The sequence below is a fragment of the Carettochelys insculpta genome, chromosome 1 (genome assembly GCF_033958435.1).
Source record: "Carettochelys insculpta isolate YL-2023 chromosome 1, ASM3395843v1, whole genome shotgun sequence".
Taxonomy (NCBI): domain Eukaryota; kingdom Metazoa; phylum Chordata; order Testudines; family Carettochelyidae; genus Carettochelys; species Carettochelys insculpta.
In genome coordinates this window covers 233,313,263-233,336,228 of record NC_134137.1, presented here as the reverse complement: position 1 = coordinate 233,336,228, position 22,966 = coordinate 233,313,263, and the positions used below count along the sequence as shown (strand labels likewise).

The window sequence follows — 22,966 nt, the reverse complement described above, 5'->3', positions numbered from 1 at the left end:
CCTTGCCCTGAAAAGCTTACGGTCTAAGGATGTCTAAGCCGCTGTTTCTAAACCTATGTTCCTTGGAACACTGGTGTTCCGTGAACAACTCACAGGTGTGCCACCAGCGTTTGGAAACATACACTGATGGTATATATTTTCTGTTATTAAAACCAGAGGCAATGGTACTTCTTTATTGCTAGGATACCTGGTTCAGTTACTTCATTTTGGCTTTTTTGTATATGTTGCTTTTAGGTTTTTTATGGTCTGACAACAATTTTTTTTGAAGAAAGTGTCCATAGGTGTTACACATAAAAAATATTATTGCTCGGTTTTTCGTGGTCTCAGAAAGTTTAAGAAACACTGGTCTAAACTGTAGCTGCTGAAGAGGCACAGCTATGGTGCTGCAGCTGTGTGGCTGTATCCTTGTTGACACTTTCTACATCCGTGGAAGGAGTTTGTCCACCACTGTAGTTAATCTGTCTGTCCAAGAGGTGGCAGCTAGGTCAGTGGAAGAATTCTTTCCTGGGCTTACCCAAATCCATACCAGCGGTTAGATTGACCTCACTACAATGCTCAGTGTGTGTCATTTTTCACAGTCCAAAGCAAGGTAGAAACACTAGTCTAATTTTTAAATGCAGACCCGGCCTTAAGTGTAAGTCTGTAGACAACAGATGGATAAGAGGACGAGACGAAGTGCATAGGGAAAGAATCAGATGGTACTGGTCAGTATGATAAGCAGGGGTCACAGTCCTTAACAGCTTCGGCATATCAACAGCGTGAAGGTTAAGGAGGGATTTTAAGGAGAACAGTGAGGTGGCCTTGTTGAGTAATTATAGGAAAGTCCTCTCATGCATGAAGAGCAGGATGGGAGAAAGCACAGAAAGGGGGTCGATAGACATTTTTTAAAAGGACATTTCTTATTTTCAGGAGATAGCTCAGTGATTTGAGCATGGGCCTTTTAAACTGAGATTTGTGAATTTGGTCCTCAAGGAGGCCATTTAGGGGTCTAGGACAAATAGATTTAAAAAAAAAAATCCCTGTCAGGGATGGTGCTTGGTCCTGTCAAGAGAGCAGGGGACTGGACTTGCTGACCTCTCAGGGTGCCTTCCAGATCTCTGAGATATGTATGAAAGCTCCTGATCCACTTTTCTGAGTTCAGCCAAAGCAGGGAAAATAAGGGTAGTAGTCCTGATATTTCTAAGGTAAAAAACAAGTCAGAAAAAAAAACATTCAAACCAAACTTTCCTACTGTCATTGGATGTTATAAAGAAGCCCAAGCCCAACTGTTTTCCTTTTCTTTGTTTTCCTTTAAGCAAAATACACAATTAAAAAAGACTGCAGGGGAAGCATACTCAAAATTACATGTGAAAAGAGGAATCCCTTTAAATTCAGTGTAATTAAATTCCACATTAGGCATCTTAGAAATATTTAACAAAGATATAATCTCTCCAGAACAAATCACTGAATATTCATGAATCATTAAACCATCTATGAGCCTGGCACTTGCAGAGTCCTAGTACCAACTCCATAAGGGCTCTCAGTAAAAACAAAGGGTAAAGTGCCATCAGCACAAAGATTTATTTTATTGAATTAAATGCTCTCTCCCATATGTTGCTATAGGTGCCTGAATGATGTATCAGAGAAAATAGTGCTAAGTAATGCATTAAGACCAGGCCCAATTCAGCAGACTGTAATTCTCCTGCCATTCAACACTAGCTCAAGATACACGGTGATAAAATAAGTCCTCATATGGGTTTTTATGGTCTATGCATACAAAGCACTACGTAACAGTATGATAGGTATAATTCATTATTGATATTAATAGGTACAGCAGGTAGCATTAGTGTTTTATTATTATTTATGGGTGCAAAGCACTGTGCAAACATTGGTTAGTTAATCCTCAAAACATCACTGGGTGGCAGATGGGTATATTTTACGGAGGGACAGAGGTGTAGTGACTGCCCAAGGCCAGGTAGTGCAGTGCAGAAAGTTGGAATGGCACTGATCTCTATCTGACTTACTGACCTCAACGTGACTCTCAGTTTAGCAAGTGGCTTACACTCTTTTGTTCTCTTACTCCTCAGTGCCTTAAACCGGACTGGTCAATGGGCAGAACAGAGGCACTATTACAGGTTCAACTTCTTAAATGTGGTATTCCCTCGTCCAGCAAAATCTGTTGTCCAGCATGACCATGGATGTTGCAGAACCAGAGAGTCCCGGAGCTGGGGTAGGACCATAGCAGTGGCCAGCAGCTGTAACCCCCTGTGGCCCTGCTGCAGCTTGGGGGTGGGGGAGGGCAGAGCCCCCACCGGAGGAGAATGAGGGAAAGTGGAGAGCAGAAGCCAGCGGGCCCCAGATGGCTGGAGAGCCAGCAGTGAGCGCCAGCACCCAGTGGTTGAGAAGCCACAGGCTAGGGAGCTTCCAGAGAGTTGGCTGAGGACCCAGGGGGCTGGGAAGCCGCAGGCCAGAGAGCCGTGGGGAGGGAGTGGCCAGGGATCCACAGAGCCAGCAGGAAGTCTTGAAAGTGGCTGGGGAACAGGAGGGGAGCCTGAGGGCATTGACCACACCTTGTCTGGGACTGCTCAGATCCTGAGGGTGCTGGACGAGGGAGGTGCAACCTATACAACAGTGTGTTGAATCTCCTGCAGTCAGGCTCTCACCTACTTCTTTGGATGCACCTTAATGATAACTAGTATTAGATTGTTAATGCTCATGGTACACAATGGGAAGAGGAGGAAGGAGAATTGCAGCTGAAATTTGTAAAGGGCTCCTTCCAATCTGAAGATAGTTTGAAGAAACAAGGGCAGGCAAGCTAACTGAGTTGTAATAGCTGGTGGCTGGGGAGGAGAAATGTAACACAAGTCTGGCCTTGCACTGTTGGCTTTAGTGCTGCAGAGGGAAGCTGGGAATAGCATTGTTTCCTTTTCACTGCAGGCCAGGAGCGGAGGGGGCAGGTAAAGCTGGCTGGGGAAGAGTAGTGCAGTGCTGTGAAGAACTGAGGTGACTGGGGGAAGATCCCGTGAGGATAACAAGGAGATGCGGGGAAGGTCGAAGATTGGGACCAGGCCCTTCTTACTGTCCAGGTCTAAGGTCCCTCCACAGTGTAGTCTGCATTAGGGTCCCTTCTTGGAGCTGTGGGGATTGTTAGTTTACCCTGCTTCCCAGCCCTTTCACACTAAAGGTCAGGTTCCTCAGGTACTAGTTGTCCCAGAATGTAATTAATTGATGCTGTTTCTTCCTAGGAACCTGCACCGTGACTTCCAGTGACCTGCGTAAATTCAACCCTGTTGTCTGGGAGCTGCAGAGTCCCCGCCCCCGCACCCTCTGCAGCTAGTGGAGACCCCTAGAGCTCCCAGCCACCATGGGCAGTGGGTATGCCCTGGAGCTCTGAGTTCCCAAGGGTGACAGTGGTACACTGAAGCTCCCAGCTGCCACAGGTGGCAGAGGTACCCCAGAGCCCTGGGCCAGGAGACCCCAGAGCTCAGATGTCAGCGAGGCCCAGTAGCTGCCCACCCTCTGTAGACAGTATGGGACCCTGCAACAAAGGAAAGGCTTGAGAATTGAAGTGAGTTTGCTTAACACTGCTAGTGCTCCCACCTGCGTGTGGTGTTGTCGGGAATGCTTTTCCTTGGGGGAATCTGAGCACCGAGTGAAGAAGGTGCTGCAAGGACCTTGCCCACACGGGGCGGCTGGTTGCATTGCTTGCCATTACAGTGATGCAGAATGGCCACACACCAACATTGCCTGCAGAAACAGGACTAAGCAGCACGCAGGCACCTTTTAGAGAGAGCTGGCCTTCTGAAGTGATGACTTGATGCTGCTTGCTTAATTGACCAATAAAGGTGTGGGGACCATTATGGCATTTGGTCTCTTCTCCTGAGATCTGGCACATCTGTGTATACCTGATGAGGCACCCAGATTTCACAGCAATGATGCCAAAAGAAATACCTGAAGTAGCAATAGTAATAATAAATAGCAGAGACGTTGCAGGCTCTGGATGATCCCAGCAATAGTTTCTTTCAGTGCTTTGTTGGTTAGCATAGGCAATGTGTCAGTGGTTTGAGCCTCACTTATGGATTTGAACTGGACTCCTTTCTGTCAGCTGTACTGGACAGAGTCGTTAAAGCAACTGTTCCCTCCAGAAGTTTCTGGACACTGAGGAGCCTTTTCCCTTTTTTAGACACTGTCTAGTTCCCGACAGCGTCTGGGAACTCATTCAGGAGTTGGGAGTGATGATCCTGAAGGGAATACAGAAGGAACATTCTGGCGGAGTTAATGCAAGTGGGAGCAGCCCATTAAGAGCGGTTTGGAGAGAGGGAAGAGGAGCAGAGAGGCACTTAGGGATCCCATGCTGGAAGGGCTCTCCTTTGGTTCAATAGAGTGGGGGAGATGGGTGGATTCCACATCAAAGAGTATTAGATCTGGCCTGAATGTCCTTGTGGAGTAATAAGAAGGAGCTGAAAGGGTGATGAGAACAGGGTGCCTGTCTGGAGTAGTGAAGGGGTGGCTGAGAACTGGGCTAAATTCAGGTTACTGAGAAGTAACAGCAGTTCAGTGCTGGAAGGAGTTTGTGCGGGACACTTAGGATGGAAGAAGCAGCTCTGAGTGCCTAGGAGGAGTGAGAGGAAAGGACAGGAAAGAGAGTTTGGTGAGGGCCTCAGTACTCTTCTGTTTCTGGAAGGTTAATGGTACTTCTTCCATCTCATATATATGCCTGGCCCCATAACATCTTCCATTGTCCTTATTTTGGGGCCAGCACACTGGTGGGGAAGGAGCATCCGAAATCGGCAGATATTTATATTTGCGATGTTGTCTAAATCAAAAACAGCTTTTGGGATCAGCCACAATTTATTTAAAGGGAAAAAAGAATTTTCCAGTCTTATGCAGACTGACAAAAGGCTGTGTGCTGCCAAGTAAAGAACAATGCAAACCCGCTGAGGCTAACAGAACAAACCATCAGTCATGTAGCCCTTTAAAGACTAACGAAATGATTTATTAGGGGATGAGCTTTCCTGGGACATCCCCACTTCTTCAGATCTGGAGATGGATCTGTACTCTGAAGAAGTGGGGCTGTCCCTTGAAAGCTCATCCCCTAATAAATTATTTCGTTAGTCTTTAAAGGGTTACATGACTGCTGGTTTGTTTTGTTGGGATACAGACTAACACGGCTCCCTCTCTGTTACTGTTCACTGAGGCTAGGAGTACTGAAAAGGCAACTTAAACTGGGCAGATGATGAATCCTACAGATGGGCAGGGAAGGAGAATGGCCTATTTACCCTGTCAGTAGCAGGTCTACTTGTGTCCGTTGGTTTCAGATTTTGTCAACAGGATCAGATTCTTCAGCCACGTTTCGTCAGTTTCCCCTCTCTCAACACTGAGACTGGTATCTGGCAATTGGAATGAGGTCAGGATTACTGGGTTCTTTCCCCAGCTCTGCTTTTGACTGTGGGCAAGTCACATCACCCTGGGCCAAATTCAGGCCCAATAAAAGTGGATGCAATTCCATTGAGTTCAGCAGATGTTTTCTGCATTTGACACCTGGGCTGAGTTTGGCTTTGTTTCTCTGTTTACCTGCTTGTAAAAGAGGGGTCACAGTACATAGCATTTCTGCCTCTCAGTGGTCTGCTAATTTAGTAAAGTGCTTTTAGACCTTGGTACTAAAGACTGCACAGGAGGCCAGATGTTTATAATTTATAGTTCTCTACAGAGTATTCTCCCAGGCATTGCTCAGTCTAGATTTAAATGGCTCCAGCAGCGGATCTTCTACCATTTCCCTTGGGAAGACTATTTTACCACAGTCTAATAGTTCTCACTGTTAGAAAACGTTTCCTGATTACCCAGCCTGAAATGTTCCCTTTTACTCTGTTTTACCCCTTACTCTCTGGGACCCCTGCCATGAGCTTCTTTCCTTTCTCAGTGATTGCGTCTTTTATAAGACTTGAAGCTAATTATTACAACTCCTCCTACCCGCAAACACACACATTTTAGTCATTTATCCCAGTTATGTTTAATTAGTTCTTTGTGTCTCTCCTCACAAATCAATCCCCTGAATCACACTTGTTGCTTTTCACAGAGCTCCCTTCAGTTTTCCTACGCCTTCCTGATGTTTGGGGTGACTCTAATCCAGGAATGGGCAGCAATTTTCTCAGCAGGGCCACTCCAAGAATTTTTGTCATGGGCTGGCTCTACCCCCTCCCCTCCAAAGGGGCAGGACCTTGAGCAGAAGGGGTGGGAGCTACAGAGAGAGCCAAAGAGAGTGTGTGAGTGTGAGAAACACTTAGGCTGCATCTACACTGGGAAGTTCTTTTGAAAAATCCGGCCCTTTTTTGAAAGAAGATGCAGAGTGTCTACACACAAAATGTGCTCTTTCAATCTGAAATCAAGAGAACACAGCTCTTCTTCCAGAAGCCCTCTTCTGCTCCCAGATAACCAAATGAGATTAATGGGTAGCAGGTTCAAAACTAGTAACAGAAGGTTTTTCTTCACACAGCACACAGTCAACCTGTGGAACTCCTTGCCAGAGGATGCTGTGAAGGCCAGGACTCTAACAGAGTTTAAAAAAGAGCTCGATAAATGTTTGGAGGTTAGGTCCATAGATGGCTATTAGCAAGGGGTAAAGTATGGTGCCTAGCCTTTTGTCGAAGGCGGGAGATGGATGGCAGGAGAGAAATCGCTTGATCATTGTCTTTGGTTCACCTCCTCTGGGGTACCTGGCATTGGCTACTGTCAGCAGACGGGATACTGGGCTAGATGGACCTTAGGTCTGACCCAGTATGGCCGTTCTTATGTAGATCTGGAAGAACTCTTTTATTTCCAAAGCTTCTTTCAAAAAAAAAAAAGCACGTGTGGATGCTCCACCAGCCCTTTTTTTGAAAGAGCAGTCCTCACGGTGCTGGATTTTTCAGTCCTGGCCTGTTCTTTCAAAAGAGCAGGGGCTGTGTATACACGCACTGTCGAAAGGCTGGATCAACCTTTTAATCTGCTTTTCTGTGTGTGGATGCAATCTTTCAAAAGAAGTTTTTTCGGAAGAGATATTCCAGAAGAACTTCTTTTGAAATATTATTGTATGTAGACGTAGCCTTTGCATGTGAGACCAACTCTATGACACAGATTAAGTGTGCAGTGACTGTGTGTGTGTGTGTGTGACAGTCACACAGAGTGTGTGTGTGCTGGCTTCTGTTGGGTAAGTTGCTGAGAGGAGCCACCCTCTGCCTCTTTAAGGGAAATCTGTCGTGCTCTGCTGTGTCCCCCTGCCCTGCTCTGCACTCCTGAGTGAGTCACTTCCCAGCCATGCTTCAGAGAGGAGCAGCTCCGCTGTGTGTCTGCCTCTCCCCGGATCTCTGCTCTGTAGGGGAACACCCTGACTTCAGCACTATTCACCCCCCTCTGCACAGCTGGCAGGAGAATCCTAGGAGTAGCTTGCTCCAGATGGAACAAGGTGCGGGGAGGGGCAGCCAACCACATGCTGCTGGTTGTACCTATGCACTCTTTGCCCGTCATCTGTGCAGGCTGGAGAGAAATGCTTGTGAGGCTGGATCCAGCCCCCTCAGGTGTGATTTTTCTCACTCCAGCTCGAATTTCTGTCTATGCAATATTCTAGTGCAGTCTCACTGGCGCTGCATAGGAAGGGACGCTCTCCTATTTGTCTAGTGGTGCCTCTTTCACTCTCAGAAAGAAAGTAAGTCTAATTCTACTCTACAGGTTAAACCTCTCTAATCCGGAACTCTCTCGTCCAGCAATATCCATAATCCAGTGTGATTTTAGTTTGCCGGATGGCCACTTATCTTGAGTGTGGTTGAATTCCTCGTGGTACCATAAAGTTTGTTTCCAGCCACCAGTCCTGGCTCTCAGTGTTCTGTGCTGTTATTTAGCTGTACTTTACCCCTAGGTGTCTTCTAAGGGCCCAGTAAGCAGTGGAAGTGTTGGTAATGTGCGAGACAATATTGACTTCCCATGGTCTGGCAATTTCTCTCATCTGGTACCAGTCGGGTTCCAAGGGTGCCGCATGAAACAGGTTCAACCTGTACTACCTGAACACAAGCTGTCCACCCTTTGCTTCCCCAAGCTTGCCCCTTGTTTTTTCTCTCTCGCTGTCTTTCTGCTGCATCTGGAGATGTCTGTCTCTTCTAATTGCCCCCCAGCCTAGCCATTTGCCCTCTTTCTGTGTTGCCTGAGTACTTTATCTTTCTACTTAGCTTATGTTTGGTTATGCACCTGAAGTGCTTTTTGGAACGCTGCATGAATGGTGCCCTAAAGAAACAAAACTTACTGGTGCCTCTGAGTAACCTACATCCATGACATTTACGTACAGGGATGGGGATTGGGCAGTGGTTGTTGATGGCTGGGCCAGAGAGACTTGGTGTTACAAAGCTCTCGCACTGCAGTAGGCTGAGTGAATCCCCTTTGTGATGCCACTTTCCCAGTACGGTGTTCGTGAATTCAGTTATTTGTGAGTGGCCCATCAGCGGCTTCCCCCAGGGCTCCAGGGCACAGAGTGCCGGCAGCCGCCGCTTCCCCCAGGGCTCCGGGTGGGAATGCTGGCAGCCAGGCAGGCGCCATATTCATGAAATTCAACATTTATGAGGGTTCTCAACATGGAACCCTCACAAATGTTGAGACCCTAATGTATGACTCCTTCAGATATGCACAGGGACCAGCATGATGAAGGATGGGCTTTACAGATGATTTTACACTGATAGAAGGCATAAGATTTTGGTTAAGGTACTAGAGACTATGGTTCTTTCTTTGGCTGTGCCACACTTCCTGTTTAACCTGGAGTTATTCACTTTCTTTTCCTGATTCACTATTGGTGAAATGGGGATAACACTTCCTCAGGTGTGAGAGATGTTGTGAAGCTAAAACCAGAAATGTCTAGAGGGATAACACACCCAAAGCTGAAATGCAGCTACCTCTGGCATGAAATGTGTCAGCAATCTTACATCGCAGTATCACATGATCTGAAAAATAATTTCTCACTTTGAAGCTGCTCTGCTTAAATTCTAAGGAGGCAAAATGCAATTATGTGACCTGAAATTTAAAAAGGCATGAGGTTTAACAGCTCTGCCCTTTCTGAAAAAGCACCGTGAGATGTTTCCAGTGACTGGAAGCAGGAAGGGCCTAGCGTAAGGGTTCTTATAATGAACTTTTTGGTGGCCACTCTGACATTTTTTCCTAAAAAACTTAATTAACTTTAGGAAAAACAAATAAATATGCACATGTACATTTCCAAATCATTGTAATGTATTTATGCAGGGTTTCTTTTGCAGACTCAGTGATGATTATGATAACAATGATCATTAATAATAAATTTACAGTTCTTTACTGGACAAAACCAGAACCGAAACACAAATAAGGTGCACATTCTTGTCTTTTATATTCCTTTTTTGGTCACTTTAAAAAAACTCTAGTTCCTAAGTGGTTGTGAAAAGTGATATTAACAAATATTTAAATATCACTTTTTCACAGCAGACATACTCAGGTCTGTCAAGGCCAGTGACAAATTAAGCCCTGGATGGGAAGGAGACATACAGATGAGGCAGAGACCATGGGGATGGGGCACTGGAGGGAGACAGTGTTGTGGGGGTAAGCTTAACACCACAGCCCACCACTGCACAGTCAGGGAATGGAGCCTGAATCCCTGTTGCTGGAGCCTGCCACCTGCCACAGGAGGCTACAGTCCAACCTTATTGCCTCTGGGAAAGTGGAGAACATGCACCTGTTGCCTGCTTCTCCAGCTTTGGTGTCTCTAGCTGGAGCAGGGCAGGGACCCAACCAATGTTGGTGAGCCTGGGGAAACATCCAGTGCTTTGTCCTTCCCCCTGCCCTCCTCTCCTCAGCATTGTCCAGGTCAGGCTGTGGCCACAAGAAAAGCCCCTCATGGCTACATATGGCCAGGGCAGCCACGTTTGAGGAATGCTGCTCTAGCTCTGTGTTGTGGGCCTGGGTCAATACAGATTCAGTGAAGCAATCATTGCTGAGGCAGCAGCATTTTCAGGAGTCCGGGTGCCTCCTAAACAACTGCTGAGACCTGGTGGATAAGGCATGGGAGGGCAGCACAGTGCCGGCAATGCATGCATTCAGTCTGTGATAAAAACTCAGCAACTAATGGTCAGGCACAGTATGTGCTGGGATGGGGCCGTGTTTGGTATTTATGAAGCTGCCACGTATGAGCCTGAAATTCTGGCTATTTAATTTCCTTTCTTCACCTTCTGTCTCTCCCCAGTCACTCGTGCTTTGGCCCACCTGGACACCCCCTTGCAAGTCTTGAAGGCAGTGGAGGCGCTATTTGGAGATGGTGGCATCCCTGGAGAAGATACATGGATCTTAACACTGCCTTAAGGTCAAGGAGAAGATCAGTGGGAATGGGTTGGCTGTGGCTGGCCTTCCTCTTTCACTTAGCTGCCTCGCTAGAAGGTGAGAGCAGGTTCGAGCTAAGGGAATCTGTTTCTAAGGACTAAGGCTCTGGGGTGCTGAGGGCAGCCGGTGGAACCTCCAGCATTGTACCTTCTTCTGCTTCTGCTCCAAATTAATAATGACTCCGATGGCTGTTTGGTTTTATATGTGTTTTGGACTATCCCAGTTCTTAGCGGGACAGGAACCCACTTCCCCATCAGCACTGATAGCTTTTGCCAGCATCCCTATTGGCTATCTTGGCAGAGAAAGGCTAAAGTCTGCACTGAGACAAAACTCCCCTCTCATTCCCAGGGGTAAGGCAGTTGGTGAGGAGAGGGAATTGGTACAGTGTGGGGGATGCTTGTATCTTTGCTCATGATGTACCTGCTTTATGGAATTAATTCTCTAAAGAGCTGATGCTCTTCTATAAGACCATGTCCCTTGGGCTGCAATCAGCAGCTCATAAGCTTACAGCGTTACCCAGTGGCCACACAACTGCAGCTTGCGGGTGGAGTGAGGGGGAGGATGTGGTTCACTGGTACTGGGAGCAGTTTATGCTGAGCCACTGCAGGAGAGTGGGAGAGACTAGAACAGGGAGAACAGAAAAAAGCAGGGAGGAGAAGAGAGGTGAAAATTCTGGCAGAGGGAAGGGGAGATGAGAGAGTAGGTGAAAGGGAGGAGGGAGAGGAGAGAGATTGGAAAAAAAGCAAGGGAGAGAGGGATAGAATTAGAGGAGGAGGGGGTGGAGGTGTTGTAAACAACCCCCTTGTTTGTGCAAGGAAAACCCCTGTGGCTGCATATGTTCACTGACCCGAACTGGTGTGTAATGAATGTTCATCTCTCACTTGCATTTGAAAGCCTTTGTAAAAAGGGAACTGGAAAGCAGGAGGGAGATGGGGGAAAGAAAGATGTAGAGGGAGAAGAGGAGGGAGAAATGGAGGGTGGGGAGATAGGGAATGGAGGACAGAGACCTGGGAACAAAAGAAAAAGAAAATGAAACCTATATCTAAAGTATTGTCAGTAAGACCAAGGACAAGAAGAGACATGTCTTTACATGAGAGAGATGGAGAGTGAGAGATGAGGAGAGAAGAGAGATGGGCTGAAATTTATCATACAGACCAGAGTGGTGTGCTGACGTGATTTACTGTGAAAGAATAACAGAAGCCCTGAGCATGGAGAGGAAGGTTTGGCTGTGCATATAGCTGTCGGGCTGGTTGTGTGTCTGAGCCACCAGACCCTCACCAGCCTGATTGAGGGGGAAGAATACAGTACTACATACAGTACTAGCCCATGGAACTGCACCAGCACTTGGAAACCTGCTGGAAATGAACACCCTTATCATCCCTGTGGTGGTAAGACAAAAACTGGGGGCTCGTGGGTTACAGATTGCGGTCATAAGCCATTCATCCTACGTCTGTATTTAGAATAATTATTAACACCTAACAAAGTTATGAATTTAAGCTCCTGGGCTCATCTTCTGAAACTGTTTCTTAGGACTGATCGGTCAGATGTATTGATCATTATGTAAAAAGTGTTCATCCCCCGGAGAGTTGGTGTTGTCTTTTATCATTTGCTGGTGTGAGTTCATTTGAGAGCACAGTGATTGTTTAGTTTCATTCGCTTACAGTAGAACCCTGAGAGACACACACTCAAGTTGTGCAGATCTTGAGCTAAGGCGACTCTGAGTGGCAGGGAGCTGGTGCCTGGCTGGATCTGGGCTGCCAGCCGCTCAGGGGAGCCAGGAAACTGACCACTGCAGTGTCACTGGTCAGTTTTCTGACTCCTGTGAGTGGCAGGCAGCTGGGAACCAGACGCTAGCTCCCTGACTCTGGCTGCCCCTGACAGGAGCAGTTTCCCTGCTCCTCACAGGAGCAGCAGCCTCCCTGTTCCTTTTAGAGGCAGTGAGGGTCAGGCTGCCGCCCCTGACAGGAATGGTTTCACAGCTCCTTTCAGTGGTGGCAGCCTGATTCTTGATTGCCATTCCTGACAGCTGGGAAACGGAGCGGGTCAGGCTTAGGGTTGGGGCCAGGTCCTGTGAGTGCCAGACAAGAGAGGTTCAACCTATATTAGCAATCAATTATTCAGAATCAATGTGGTTTTTTATTTTATATGTGATTTTGTAAGTAAGTAGATTTTAATTGAGGTGAAACTTGGGTACAAAAGACAAATCAGACTCTCCTATAACAGGCATATTTATAGATGTATAGTTCCTATGTAAATTGTCCTGATGGGTCTGTTTTTTGGACTGCGTTTATTACAGCATAATAGATGTCACAGTGGGTCAGACCATGGTCCATCTTGCCCATAATCCTGTCTCTGACAGTGGTTTGTACCAGAGCTTCAGGGATCGTATATAAAACAGGGAAATTATGAAGTGATTTATCCCATTTTCCATGGTTGACATAGCAAAGTTTTACGATGGCATCCCTGACCATCTTGGCCAATATCCATTGTTTGTATTTTACTCGTTTTTCTTCTTTTATTTACTCATTCTTTTACAAAATAACCACTGCAATTAGAACACATGATTCAGTCACAGCTGAATCACTTATTTCACTGTGTCACAATATTTTCAAAATCTGGAGGTATTTATAAACTAGTTAGAGTTGAACTGTGGTATCTATGAATTCTTAACGACCATTTTTCTTATATTGCCACCTAAATAAATAAAAGAGAATTTATAAAAAAAGACGCAACCTGTACAAGAGAAAACAATTTTTTAACTTTATTATGACAGTTTGAATATAGGTCACCTGGCAAATGCAAATTAGATCCCCTGCTAGATGAGACATTGTACATAAGAAATCCTAAAATCATACAGTGTTAATGCTGTTTTATAAATTTATTTCTTTGAGGCAACAAACTGCAAGATCCTAGAGTAATAAATTACTGCTCTGAGATGTAACTGTGTGTATCAGGGGAACTAAAATATCCTGTTGAAAGTGTATTTCATACTGAGAGAATTATTAAAATTCCTATCTGAAGAGAAGAGAGCTCAACATGTAAAATGTGTAAGTGCTGAATCCTGAAGGCTGTGGATTTCCAGAAGGCAATGGGAGATTTAGCTATGCAGCCCCTCTCAAAAGATGTGCTGGATAGTGAAGAGAATGAAATTTAAAGGTAGCATTTCATAGGATAGATCTACACAGCACAGTTACTTTGAAATAACAGCTGTTATTTGGAAATAACTATCCTTGCGTCTACACAACACAACCACTATTTCAAAATAATTTCGAAATAGCAGCTGAGTTATTTTGAAATTGGTAACTCTAATTCTACGAGGAATAGCAGTTATTTTGACATTGGCATTATGTGTGCAGACAATGTGTTTCAAAATAGTGAAGTGCTATTTCAAAATGCATTTTTGTATGTAGTCAGTGGTATTTCTAAATAGCTATTCTGGAATAACTGATTTTGGAATAAGGCTGCTGTGTAGACATATCTATAGGCTGTGTCTACACTTGCTTTCCTCTTTCAAAAGAAGCATGCAGATGAGGGATTTTGAAAATGCAAACGAGGTGTGGATTTACATATCTGGCACCTCATTTGCATATTGTCCTTTCAAAAGAACTTCTTTAAAAGAAGAAAAAAGCAGTGTAGATGGGGCTCTTTTGAAAATAAACTCCATCTTTGAAAGACCTTTTCTTCCTGAAACAAAATAGGAAGTGTAGACACAGCCATAAAGAAAACAGTAGTAAAAGATGCAACAAAAGGTGTATCTAAGCCTGTAGAACAGCTCCATATGATCATGAGATTATGGCTGTGTCTACACTAGCCCAAAACTTCAAAATGGCCATGCATATGGCCATTTTGAAGTTTACTAATGAAGCGCTGAAATACATATTCAGCGCCTCATTAGAATGCCGGCAGCTGCGGCACTTTGAAAGTGATGCGGCTCGCCACTGCGTGGCTCGTCCAGACAGAGCTCCTTTTCGAAAGGACCCCGGCAACTTCGAAATCCCCTTATTCCTAACAGCAGGTAGGGGTAAGGGGATTTCGAAGTTGCGATGGTCCTTTCGAAAAGGAGCCCCATCTGGACGAGCCGCGTGGCGGCGAGCCACGTTTCGAAGTGCCACAGCTGCTGGCATGCTAATGAGGCGCTGAATATGTATTTCAGCGCTTCATTAGTAAACTTCGAAATGGCCATGCAAATGGCCATTTCGAAGTTTTGGGCTAGTGTAGACATAGCCTATGTGTTGGAAGACAATACCAGGGAAAGTATTAAGGTGGCACATGTTACATACAGGTATATTTTGAATTCTGATAACTTTGCTGGGTGTGAAGGTAGTTTTTTACATTTCAGTTTCCTTGTTTGGCTTGCCAGGGCTCTAAGGTGGTTAGGTCTAGGAACTCCACAGTTATTTTAATATCTTGGTTTTAGCAAGGATTGGTGCCTTTGACCAGAATTTTTGGGGTTGTGTGGGTAGAATTATTTACTAATTTAAGATTTTTGAGGGATGGAATGAGCAACATGAGGTATTGAGTGGAAATAAGGTCCACCTAGAAGTTTTTTTTTACTGTTTCACAAATAAATCTACATGGTCCACTTTACATGCTTCTCCCTACATAATGGGCAATATGGACACTTCCTGTGCAGTTTGTTTGCTCTGCAGGGACCCTGTTGCATGGCAATTCTTAAATATTTTGTGAAAGCGTAAGGAAATTGTTTGCCAGCATCTTTGGTACGTTAGAAGTAACCCCTTAAAAATTTTCCCGTTGTGGACAGTTCCTAGCTTGAGTCAGTATGTTTAAGATAAAGAAGGAGAGAATGAAGACTCCTTCTTAAACTCTTTCCTTTGTATCTTTCCCCATAATTTGAGAACAAGGTGTAACGCTATGAAATCACTGTGTTGTCAAGGGAATGCATTTCAAGCAACAGAATTCACTTTGGAGAGTCCTGGAGATAAATACTGTAGCTGGATTTGGGGAGGAGGAAGGGAGACTGAATGGTTTTATGAGCCATGATATTTTTGGGTATGTGAGCTAAAATAACACTAGCTAATCAGATCTTACATTACAAAATTTAAGATTGCTACACAGATCAAGGAGGGATTTTAACCCAGTGTAGAATATGGCTTAATTGACTGGAGGCTGGAGGAAGAACTTTTGTCTTTTGCTAAAATAGTTTTTGTTGACCCCGTCAGAGAGGGGGTTCAGAACTAAGAAGAGATCAAGAGATGTGATCTGGTCTGGATACTCTATTAGATGGTCTAATGTGGTGGTAGGCTGGATTGCTAGCAGAATCTACTTTCCCACCATGTTGGGATACTTGACTCAAGTACTGACTCAAGCTAGGAACTCAAGCCGAGTAGTGGTGTGATTTGTGTTGGTGGAAGGCAGCACCCTGGATGAAGTAGGCCACTGGTCTAAGTATGACAGGGACCTGACTGATCTCATTCAGGACATGCAGCCATTGAGAAAGAGGAATAGGAAGGGAAACAGTGCGATGCTTGTAAACAGCCAGCACTCTTTCTGCATGCCTTTGAATAGACTGGCGTTATGGAATTGGAGGCCAGCATTCCCTACATATGCCATGGATGTGCACTCTTGTCTGTTTCTAATGCATCTTGGCTTTTTTAAATATTCACTATTCGAGGGAGAGCCGTGTCAGCTCCAGGCTGCATGTATCTGTTAGTCCATGAAATATTTATGCGCTCGATAAAGATTACCTGGATCGCTGGAGAGAAGCCATCTGGGGAATATACTGCCTGCAAGCAGCCCAGAGCCCAAGCAGATGAACAAAGCTTTCTTTCTGTCTGCCTGCCTGCCTGCCTGTCTGTCTGTATGTCAGAAATAATCTGATTGGTTATGTTATGAAAATGAAGCCATGCCCCAGAAATGTGCTGATGAAGCAAAGATCCATCCAACTGCCACTCCACTGTCACATGGTGCCATTCAGGTGCAGGTGAATATGGTGTGGTTCCAGAGCCACAGCATCCCTGAGTTGGCTTGGGGAAGGATTATGTGGTCCGGCTTCTTCGCCACCTCCTTTGGTGGTAAAAATGCCTGCACTCCCTTGAGCACTGGAAATGCTTTTGTGTCCTCGTTAGGCTCTTCCCTCTGCCCCAAAGACTTGGAAAAATCTCACCTTTAATATTATTTTCACAAAGCTTTTAAATGGTGTTTCCTAATTTTTATAGAAAACAAAATGAAAGAAAAACAGCAACAAGCAAAAGGAGTTTTAAATTCCAGGACTTCATACTGCTGTTGGCTTTAAAAAAAAACAAAAACAAAAAAACCCAAGTATTTGTGTATCCAAAACACTGGTCTTCCTGCCCAAATCTTTCATAGTGGTCTCAGAAGTGAGGTACATTGCTGGGGGATTGTTTCTTTGTATACCTTGTACTACTACAGCCCTTGCTGCATTGCATTGGATCAAAATAGAGAACTTCAATCTCCAAAAGTAACAAAGTCTGGCAGCTTCAGCAGTGTTGAATGGTTGCTTGGATAGAGCTTGATCCTTGGAGGTGCCGAGTACACTTGACTCCTAGGGAAGTCAGCAGGTTGTTAGAGACTTGACCAAAGCCATTAAACAGTGGTAGCTGGCAGAGCTGGGACTAAAATACAGGTTTTCTGTCTGGTGCCTTAACGTTAACCACTGGATCATGCTGAATCCTATAATTCATCCACTGAATTGCTGACATTTCCCTAGATCATATGGGAAAGCTAGGAGCAGAATGCTGACTTTTGAAGAAGGCCATTTGTTATCTTAGACCAGGGGTCTGCAACCGAAATAGCGAAAAGAGCCATTTTTTTCACATTCGGTTACAAAATCAATCCTTCCAGAGCCGCAATCCATGTGAATACAAGACAGTCCTTAATAAATAGTCAAACCGTCCTTTTTTCACCCCTATTTTAAGAACAGCGAGCACACAGTGCTTCGGAGCATAAGCTTTTGTGGGCATCTCACGAAGCAGGTCTTTGCCCACAAAAGCTTATGCTCCAAAATCTCTGTTAGTCTCTTAGGTGCCACAGGACTTCCTGTTGTTCTGGAAGATACAGACTAACTCAGCTACCCCTCTGACCCTTGTCACACGATGTTTGTGTCAGTTAGAAAGTGAAGTTAACTTTCCGGCCTCAGACGCGCTGCGTGCTGCCCACCTCCTCCAGCTGCTGAGGTACAAGGAGGTGGCCTGGAGTGAGTGCCCACCCCACCCGCTCCCAGCGCAGGCAGATTGTGTGGTCTGGGCAGTGGCAGCACTAGCGCCAGGTGCTGCAGGAGGGCACTTCCCAGTTGGTGGTGGCAGCAGCGTAAGCAAGGAAGGAGGGGTGAGCAAACAACTGGCGGAAGAGCAGCTGCTTCTCTTCCCCCTTTGGCTGCAGCTCCGCGCTGCTGCTGGAGCAGAGCTGCCCACTCTCCACTTGGCTGCCGCCACTGAGTGCGGTGCCCAGAGTGGGTTGCAGCAGCCAGGCGGTGCCAGCTGGGTGGGTGGGCGGGAGCAGGGTGGCACCTGGAGGACGATGAGGGCCGCCCCCAGGCTGGGAATGGAGGAAGTGGTGCTGGCCATGGCAGGGGTGAGCTGGCCACTTTCTCCCCCTGTCTCCCTGGCACATGTGGGGGCACCTGCCTGCAGCTCCTACCTGTAGCTGGTGGGCAGCATGCTGCTGGGGAAGCCAGGTGCCTGCCCTGCTCCTCCACTGCTGCATCGCCCACACCAGCCTCCTGCTTCTCATCATGGCTCCATCAGGGAGCCACGCTGGCTTCCTCTCCTGGGGCTCCCTGCTGCCGCTGACTCCACTTGCGGCTCTGGAGGCTGCTGCCGCTTAAAGAAAAAAACAAAATTCTGTTTTAACTGCGGGAATTGTTTAAGTGGCGGCAGCCTCCAGAGCTGCAAGGGGTGTCAGCAGCGGCAGGAGGCTGCAAGAGGAGTCGGCAGCAGGAGCCGCAGGTTGCCGACCCCTGTCTCAGACTGTAGATCTCTCTGCGACTGAGATGCACAATATATTCCCTCTCCAGGGGCGGAGATACAAGAAGGAGGCTTGTAGGGAGCGTATCGAGCTTGAGTGGCCGGAGTTTGGAAAAGCACAAAAGACTTTTTTTTTCCCCCACAGAAATACTCCTAGATACAACGGGAGAGACCTCGGAAATTGGCTGGACAGCTCACCCTCCTGATGGGGTAAGTGCTCCCTTGCCTTCTGTCTTCCTCTACCCTGGGTAGCAAGGCTGACAGAGCCATAGGGAAGGTGAGGCTGAAGCAAAATAGTTATCTTTTTTCCCCCGCCTTCTTGCACATGGAGTATCCAAAGTGCTGTACGTTGTGCTGAGTCAGATACAGAGCCGTATAGGCAAAGGTGTTAAAAGCATGTGTCTAAGAGAGGGGGATACTAGCTACTAGGTTGACAGTATTAGCTTCATTTCCAACTCTCTGGGTGTTTTCCCCCTTCAGAAATATCCATGAAATCTTCGGCTCTCCCAGGCAGAGCCCAGCCCAAAGTTGCTGCGTCTCTGTTTTGTGCTGACTTTGTCTTGCACCCGTCTTCTCTGTTTTGAACCTAACACTGCACTGAAGCACCCCGTTTCCCCCAAGTACTTGCCAGCAGTGCCAGTCGGGGGTACTGCCTGTCCAACAGAGGAGTGAGCTGAGCTGTGTTTAACATGTCCACTGTAGGGCAGCACCTTTTGCCCTGAGTGCTGACAGCATCAGGCGTCAGCATCAAGCATCAGCCCGAGTCCTGCTGTGGGGGCACCACTGTTTGCCCAAGAGGCAAGTAGAAGTCTCATACAGAGGCAGCCTGTTGTAAAGAGAGTGAGTTCTTGTCCCCGCCCTCCAGAGGTGATTGTATCCCAGTTTTGCCATATATCTGAAACCCCTCTAACATCTTCTCCACCTCTTTCTCCACTGCCCATTCATTACAGTGGGATGAAGTGAGTGTCCTGGACGACAAGAAGCACCTGATCCGAACCTTTGAGGTCTGCAATGTGGCTGAGCCAGGCCAAAATAATTGGCTGCGCACTCACTTCACAGAACGACGTGGTGCTCACCGAGTCCATGTCCGCCTCCGCTTCTCAGTGCGAGACTGTGCCAGCATGCGAACCGTGGCTTCTTCCTGCAAGGAGACCTTTACCCTCTATTACCATCAGGCAGAAAGTGACAAAGCTACCCTGCCTGAGTGGCGTGAAGGGCCTTGGACCAAGGTGGACACCATTGCAGCTGACGAAAGCTTCTCCCAGGTGGACAGCACTGGGAAGGTGGTGAAGATGAATGTGAAGGTGCGCAGCTTTGGGCCGCTCACCCAGCGTGGCTTTTATCTGGCCTTCCAGGACTCAGGAGCCTGCATGTCACTGGTGGCTGTCCAAGTCTTCTTCTACAAGTGCCCAGCTGTGGTGAGGGGTTTTGCCTCCTTCCCTGAGACCTTTGCAGGTGGGGAGAGGACCTCATTGGTGGAGGCTATGGGGACCTGTGTGGCAGATGCAGAAGAGGCAAGTACAGCCGGATCCTCTGGTGTTAGGCTGCACTGCAACGGGGAAGGCGAGTGGATGGTGGCCATTGGAAGGTGCACCTGCAGGCCTGGCTACCAACCTGGTAATGACGAAGGAGCCTGCAAAGGTGAGGGACTTCCTTCTTCCCCGCACATGACCTATACCTCTCCCTGTTGCGTCTCCAAGCCACAGAGAGCAGCTGCCAAAGACCCCTAGAGTCCAAATCCTCCCCACCCCACCTGAGCAGTCCTAACAGCAGTGTGTCCTCTTATCAAGGCCCAATGTCTCTGCTGGGATTGCCAGCATGTATTGCCAGCGATGGTCATGAGGAATAGTCAGCTCCCCACTAGGAGCTGAACTCAACCACTATTTCATCCTCGGTTCACACAAGTTTCAGATTGGGCCTCAGTCTGGGAAGTCTTGAGCATCCATATCCCACGCTGAGATTAAGATTTCCTGATTTTTAACCCTGTGCTCAGTCCATTACACCAAACTGCTTCTTAAGTGATTTGTATTCAGCGTACATTCTTACTGTGCTCCACCCAGCATTCCCATGCAACCACCTCAGCACACAGCAACACAGCAGTTTAGACAATACAAGAAATAAGAGTAATGCAATATTTAGTTTCAGATGTGGGGCAATTGTACAGAGTCAGAACGCAATCTAGCGAAATAAGGAATTGACCAGGACATTAGGATTAAGATTCCCGTGGTTAATGCCCAGTGAAAAATACCATGCAGTCTTTAAAGCATGCATTACGTGAAGTAATTGAGGGGGGCTGTTAAGAATTTAGGTGGATATTAATTAATTTATAACCTTATTAAAATAATGTTGCGAATGTACATTGAAAAATTAAAAACAGAGTTTCACAGTTGGGTAAATCATAGTGCAAGTGTTTCTTCTACTTGTTTACCTTAGAATCAGGAGTGCCAAGTCTCATCTTTCCTCTTTTTGCTGGAAGGCTTCCTGGTTGACCCAGGGCTTGCCTCAACTTGGAAAACTGGAGCTTTTTGCCATGTAATCAACTCAGTCAAGCTAGCTAAACTCTGTTGAAATCTCCACGCAACGCCAGTGTACAAAAAGTGTAACGCCTTTGGCTTGATTAGATCTGATAACAAATCTGTGTCTTTGTCATTGTCAGCAACAACTGAAGTATGGGAAGGTCTGGCCTGGCTCGTCCAGTCCCCAGCTGATCAGTAATAACAACATTGCCCAGTCTCAAAGGCCTGTCATCCATGACAGCGGACTCCAGTGAGAGGCTGCCATTGGCAGCTTTTGCCTTGTGACATGCACCTTTCAGGTTTTCGCTTCTTCACCTGCTCTGAAGTTGCATCTAGCAAGTCTTCTCCCCTGTCAGGCTGTTGGAGATAATCTTGTAGATGTGTCGATTTTGGGTACAACTCCCCAAATCATGCTGCTGAGTGAGCTCATATCAGATGTGTACTGGAATCTTGGTGTCAGCCTGTGGTCAGCTGACAACAGGGTAAGAGAAGGAACTCCCAGATGTTGTGGGTGTTCAAATGCAGTGTAGAAATGGAACAGGCTTCCTGGAATATCAAGTATAAACATCTTTTCCACATATATTAACTGGTAGGTGACTTCTGGAGCAGCAGAAAGGAGTACTGTCTTAGCAAGCCTCTGAAGGAAGGGGCATCTTTTTGTTCTGTTTCTACTATATCTCATTCCCAGAACAGAGTATTCAGGGGAATTTTGGAAAGTATTGGAGGACTGTCAGGACCTGAGTTAAGCATCTGTACTGCAAAGTGGATGAGAGAACCTGATTTAAACTGAATTTAGGCTCTAATCTATACCCACAGCCAGGCCAGTTACACTGGGTTTAAAGCACCTCCAGAGCCAGCTCAGAGTTTTTGTTTGTGGATGGTTTTGTTTGTTGAATTAAAATGCAAGAGGCTGGGTTAACTCTGAAGTAAAGACATAGCAGTAATGTGAGGGTGGCTTCTAGACCAGTATGGTATACATACTGTAGTGCCTGATAAATTTGTAGTTGATATGGCATTTTCAATATGAAACAGAATGAAAATCAACCTTTTGCAATAGAGAGAGTATCCATTACCTCTTCTTTCTTCAATATCTTTTCTGGTTTTATATCATGGTAGCTGAAAGGGCAATACTGGAAGTGTGTATGAGGTAGCTTATTAAGTGAAAAGCAATCGTTAGGAATTAGTTGAAAGATAAGACATACTACACAGAGTTAAATTTGTGTGTGGAACCCTTGGTTTGTATTTCTAGGCTCTCAAATATTTTGTGGTTCTCAACTAATTACAATGTCCTGATAAGTTCATTATTTAAACTGGAATTTATTTATAATATTACATGTGTCTTACTAAAGGTTACTCTTCAACCCCCAGGAATTTTTTGACCTTTAAAGAAATGTGAAAACATCTTTTAGATTGCTTAGCTATATACTTTTTTCTGATTGTATTTTACTGCAGTTCTGAATGTGTTGCATAAAATGGTTTTCAAAACTGGGTCTCCACAGGTTGACATATAAAACCGTATTTAGTCTCAGTGGAACTTTTGGTTACTCGTCTTTTTTGAACGTCTGACTATTTAGGTGGGCTGTAGACTTTGGAGCCCAGTTTTAGATATCCACTTTTGAATATCGTGACCCATTTATTCAAATGAGACATGCATTTCTTAAGCCAGAATGCTTGCACTTAAAAGGGAGTTTAGATGCTATAGGGTGTGCTGGAAGAGCTTGTCATTTTCTTGAAATGGAGTTACCTAGCAAATTATTTGTATTTATCTAAACGGAAGTCCATGCTAAGGATTAATGAGTTCCCATATTAAGTAAGACCAACAAGAAGTCCTGGGACACCGTGTAGACTAACAGATATTTGGGAGCATAAGCTTTTGTGGGCAAAGACCCGCTTTGTCAGCTGCAATGCAAATTGTGTACCAAGTCTTTAGATTTTACTTCCAGCTTCTTCTTCTTTTTTTTTAAGCTCTTTCCTGCTCTGTTCCAACATGCTTCATCTTCAGCAATTATGAATTCTCCTAAGATTCCCCAAATTATTCTCTTCCAAAGGTCTTTGTTAACAGTCACTTCCATTTAAAGTCCAGTAAATCTGGCTTCTAACTTCATGTTGTTCAAACACCCTAAGTGACAGGGCCTGTGAGCGCTCAGCTGCCCTGTCTTTTGCAGTTCA

General features: G+C 45.9%; 1 protein-coding gene across 10 annotated transcripts in view; it reads left to right on the top strand.

Annotated features, from left to right (window-relative positions):
- Window positions 1-22,966, top strand: part of LOC142017278 (ephrin type-B receptor 5) — a 124,467-nt gene that overhangs the window by 20,895 nt on the left and 80,606 nt on the right. For all 10 annotated transcript variants that reach the window (XM_075002156.1, XM_075002155.1, XM_075002158.1 and 7 more), the window contains 3 exons: window positions 10,205-10,395; window positions 18,427-18,491; window positions 19,232-19,922. In XM_075002156.1, the coding sequence (XP_074858257.1) occupies window positions 10,299-10,395; window positions 18,427-18,491; window positions 19,232-19,922 (853 nt within the window). In that variant the 5' untranslated portion in view covers window positions 10,205-10,298. The remainder of the gene's footprint in view (window positions 1-10,204; window positions 10,396-18,426; window positions 18,492-19,231; window positions 19,923-22,966) is intronic.